This window comes from Belonocnema kinseyi, chromosome 9 (assembly GCF_010883055.1).
Source record: "Belonocnema kinseyi isolate 2016_QV_RU_SX_M_011 chromosome 9, B_treatae_v1, whole genome shotgun sequence".
Taxonomy (NCBI): Eukaryota; Metazoa; Arthropoda; class Insecta; order Hymenoptera; family Cynipidae; genus Belonocnema; species Belonocnema kinseyi.
Genome location: NC_046665.1, coordinates 47,693,109 through 47,698,296, shown reverse-complemented (window position 1 = coordinate 47,698,296; position 5,188 = coordinate 47,693,109). Strand labels below are relative to the sequence as shown.

At 29.6% G+C, this 5,188-nt stretch overlaps 1 protein-coding gene across 1 annotated transcript in view; it reads right to left on the bottom strand.

Annotated features, from left to right (window-relative positions):
* Positions 1-2,034, bottom strand: part of LOC117180129 (WD repeat domain-containing protein 83) — a 22,575-nt gene extending 20,541 nt beyond the window's left edge. Inside the window, exon 1 of the mRNA XM_033372472.1 lies at positions 1,835-2,034. Within this exon, the coding sequence (XP_033228363.1) occupies positions 1,835-1,901 (67 nt within the window). The 5' untranslated portion in view covers positions 1,902-2,034. The remainder of the gene's footprint in view (positions 1-1,834) is intronic.
* Between the last annotated feature and the right edge of the window lie 3,154 nt (positions 2,035-5,188).

The window sequence follows — 5,188 nt, the reverse complement described above, 5'->3', positions numbered from 1 at the left end:
AAATTTGGGAAATGATAGCGAACATGCTAACGGACGTCCCCGCACACTTTATTTGTGTTTTTTTTTCAAAAAATTTTTTGATATTGCTAACAACGTGTGTACGTTTGGAGGTTATGTATGTTACAATTCTCCTGTAGGTTACTTCCAAACTGAACAATATTTTTGGCCGAAAACTTTGGACTTGCAAATAAACATAGTAACTAATCTCCCGGAACTAACCCTTATGGCAGGCAATCAAAAAAGTTTATTTCATAAATAATTTCCAGATTATCGGAAAGGCAGAGAAGAAACACGACGTAGCCTCAAAATAATACATATGCAAAAATTTTTTATTTAGCCCAATAAATTTTTTTTGTTATTATCCCTCAAAAAAAGAGTCCGGGGACGTCCGCTATGATATTTTATAGCATCTATGAATTCAGTTTTTAAAAATTTTCATTTTTCTGGAAAAAATCCGGGGAAACTGTAAGTATCACATGCCCTTAAATTAAAGGAAAAACTGCACTATGCCAAAATAACGATTTAAGTATTTGAAAATATCTAAATTAATGCTATAGAATTTGCATATTGTAAATAGTTGGGACATGCACTTTTAAAAGGTTATAAAAAAGATTAGAAAATTCGAATTTATTTTTTCTATTTGTCAAAGTTTTAATAAGAGTTCATTTGTTTGAACGAAGAATGTAATAGTTAATATTTCAATCAGACCAGACGAATTTTTAACAAAATAGTCGAATTTCCAAAAAAAAAAGACGATTTTTCAACCAAAAAGATACATTTTTAATCAAGAAATTAATTTTCTACCAAAAGACAAATTTTCAAAAAAAACATATAAACTTTCACCAAAAAGATGAATTTTCAACTAAAATATTGAAGCTACAAACAAAAGAGTTCATTTTTGTAGAGCAGTTCGACTTTCAACTAAGTAGTAGAATTTTCAAGCAAGAAAGATAAATTATCAACGAAAAATATAATAGTTGATATTTCTATAAAAAAAATATTTTAGTTTTTAATCAGAAACAGTTAAATCGTCAACAAAAACTAATATTTTTTCAACCAAAAATTGTATTTTTCACAAAAAATATAGAACTTCTACCCAAATAGATGAATTTTCAATAAAAGTGTTGTATTTTTAATCAAGAAAGAATGTGCTTAAAGTTCTGAACGTGTAAATGAATGAAATTGTTTATTAATCGATTTCTAAACTATACGCAGTGCAAAAATATTGATTCACTACATTGACAGTAATTCAATTATGAATGAAACTTGTGAAGAATATTTTTATTTGTTCGTAGAAATAATATTTTTTTATAAGAGAGAATTGGAAAAATGTATTTCGTTCATTTGGACGTCCAGAATTTCAGATGCATCAAGAAAGATTTTTTAATCAACAAAGAAAAAAAGTTCAATTTTCTACGGAACAGTTGACTTCTTAACCGGAAAATATTAATTCTCAACAATAAAGTGAATTTTCATCAAATAAGTTGAATTTTCTAACAAAATAGTTTTTTAAATAGCATTTTTAACCAGATCATTAAATTTTGAACAGCATAATGAAATGTAATATCAATAAATATAATTTTATTAATATAACCAGAAAATCAAGTTATTATTTTTAAAGGATAATCAGCTATACGAATTTATTTAGTCTTCTGCGAACTTCAAAACAAAAAAAAACCTTGAAAAATAATAGTGCTTTGATATAATCCAAATAAAAATAGTTTGCACTGTCTTGAGAAGAAACTCATTTCTATTTTGAACATGGTTCTCTAATATTAATCGTGAAGAATAAACAATTAGCATTAAAATACTCAAAATAACCATATTTACTTACCACTGAATCTTACAGATCGCACTGCTCCTTGTTGACAGTCAATATATTTTTCAAATTTGTACTCCATCTTTAATGCACTTCATATAATACTTTAATTCACAGTTTGCCGTAAACAATTATTTTAAATCGAGATCAAAATAAAAGCCGCAAACTGCAATAAACATACCCAAACTTTTCTTGATTGTCACCACGAAGGAATAATAAGGAGAACTAACTCCGTTTCCACATTTGGCTATAGAAACATTAGCGTAAGTGGTATGCACATTACAAGAAGATCTTAAATTTTCGTGCGCAGGTGCGCAGTTGTCCTCTTCCTATACGTGGAAAAGTGTGCGAGTGAGAAAGTTTGTCAAATTGACGTAAGTTAGAGAGGTTCTGTACGTTTCTTTTATTGCAGGGGTCAAGCAGCCCTGTGCACATCTGAAAACAAAATGACGATCCCTTAGTGTCCTAAGTTGGTTAGTTCCTAATATCTTCAGCGCGGCGCTAGTTGTCTCATCACTCCCTGTTTTTGCATTGTAAGCAATGGGTGTAAAACCTGGCAGAACACTTTTTTTAAATTTGTTAATAAACAAAATATTTTTTTCGTAAAAAAAATATTGAAATGAAAAGAATTTTATTCATTTTATATTTCAAAACAATTTTTCAAACGATGTATATAAGTGCTAATGAAAAACATGAACAAAAGCGTCACCCAATAAATTTGATAAAGTGGAATATTAGATTGGAATTTGAATAAAAAGTTAAATATAATCCTTCTTACATCTGAAAACGCAGTAAATAATATTTATATCAATAAAATATATAAATAGTTCTGTGAAAAAAGTTTTAATATAGTATACAAGTTCAAACATAATATTTGAGTGTTTAACGAGTACTTACACTATTGAATATAATGAGAAAAATGTAATTGAAATTAAAATAAATTTTTATTCATGAACATATAAAATAGAAATATGTGAAGAACATTAAAAATAGTTTATTGAATAATTCAAATTGTTGAAGAAACAATTTTTAGAGGAACAAATATAAATCATAATTTTATAAAGCGTCCAAGATCTAAACATAATCAATGTTTTAACATATTTCTTTTAAAGACTTAAAAGGATATAATGATAAAAGAGAGCAATTAAAGAAATTTTTAATTTTTTTATTTTTCACTGATTATTAAATAAAATGGATTCAAATGAAAATTTAGTTAAATTCAATTAGAAATACATTATATCCATTCTATAGTCATAAACGAGAGTATTCATATGGTAAATTTAAACTTAATACTATTACAATTTCTCTCCAAGATTTTTACATTCCATTAATAATATTGATAATTTGTTTTCGAAAATAAACTTTAAGAATCATATTTTACTTTTCATTCAAATTCAAAACTAAGATATATTCCACTTTGCCAGGATTATTGTACGACCATATAAATCATATTTTGTTTATAGAATATTATTGGAAAAGTATTTTGAAATGTTAAATGTGTAACATTGTTTTAATTTCAAGAATATTTTTGCATGGAAATAACATTTTGTTTACTAAAAAATTAAAAAAGTGATTTAGTCCTATTGCTTTCTATGTAAAAACAGGGAGCGATGCATGGACATAGGTAACACGGGACTAGGCATGCCGTCGTAACATGCCGCCATCTTACGATGTGCCATTTGATTATGCGCACAAGCATTTTCGGACAAACTGTGCATGAAAATATAAACATGTGGGCGCTGCCATGTTTTTCGCGGGACATCAAAAGGTGGCGGACCTCCCCCCTCATTGCATCAACCCCGCAATGGCATGCCTACTCCCAAAGATAATATAAACGTAGAATCGGTGCGGCCTTAGTTACCCGCGATAAATGTAGACGGCGCGTCCGGCGAAAATTGTCAGTTCCCCTCTACCTTCCGCAACCCGTATATAGCACCGATATCCAAAGATATTATAAGCGTAGATGCGGTGCGGGCTTAGTTGCCCGCCATAAATATAGACGGCGCGTCCGGCGAAAAAAGTCACTTCCCCTCTACCCACCGCTCCCCGTAGAAAGAACACATCGATATAGTTTGCCAAGAGCCACTTGGAGCGCTGTAAGCAACTCTCGGCACACCTTCGAAGCGCACTGATGGTAAAATTAGCTTGGACAAGAACCATTTGGATTGAAAGTAAATTGCCAATTAAGGGCATGTGATACTTAGAAAATTGTCGATTTTACCAGTTTTAGGTTCTGACGGTTTTTTTTCTTTAATAATCAATATTTTGTCTTAAAAATTTGGGACATGATAGCGGCCATGCTAATGGACGTCCCCACACACTTTTTTTGGTTTAATTCAAAAAAGTTTTAATTTAGCAAAATCTGATTAATTTGCATAGCGCTTAGGAATTATTATCGATTTTACCAGTTTTAGGTTCCGACGGCTTTTTTTCTAGAATAATCAATAGTTTGTCTTAAAAATTTGGGAAATGATAGCGAACATGCTAACGGATGTCCCCGCACACTTTATTTGTGTTTTTTTTTTCAAAAAATGTTTTGATATTGCTAACAACGTGTGTACATTTGGAGGTTATGTATGGTACGATTCTCCTGTGCGTTACTTCCAAACTACACAATATTTTTGGCCGAAAACTTTGGACTTGCAAATAAACATAGTAACTAATCTCCCGGAACTAACCCTTTTTGCAGGCAATCAAAAACGTTTATTTCATAAATAATTTCCAGATTATCGGAAAGGCAGAGATGAAAAACGACGTAACCTCAAAATAATACATATGCATAAAATTTTTATTTAGCACAATAAATTTTTTTTCTTATTATCCCTCAAAAAAGAGTCCGGGGACGTCCGTTATGATATTTTATAGCATCTACGAATTCAGTTTTTAAAAATTTTCATTTTTGTGGAAAAAAAGCCAGGAAAACTGTAAGTATCACATGCCCTTAAAACATTTTTACATTTATAACTTTGCGAAACTTGGTTGTTTTAATAAATACCACAAATATAAGTCGATGAGTAATTTATATTACGGTTTCATATATTTTCCACTAATTCTAAAATTATTAATTATAATTTTTATTCTATATATTGTCTATATATAGTTCTTTAATAATATTTATTTTTTATTTTTGTGGTCTGCAATTTCTACGGACTTTTTTAGACTATTCGTCTAATCAAGTTCTCGTATGTATTTTCCAATTTCTTAATTATTATATACTCTAACGTTTTTATGAAAATATAATTATAATTCCAAGTGATAGGAAAATTGTTTTTTTCGGTTTTTAGATGTTAAGACGACAGTTCCAAGCCAGATTACGTTTCGCATTGGCAAACAAAATTAGACGAACAGAATTTCACTGGCACATTCATA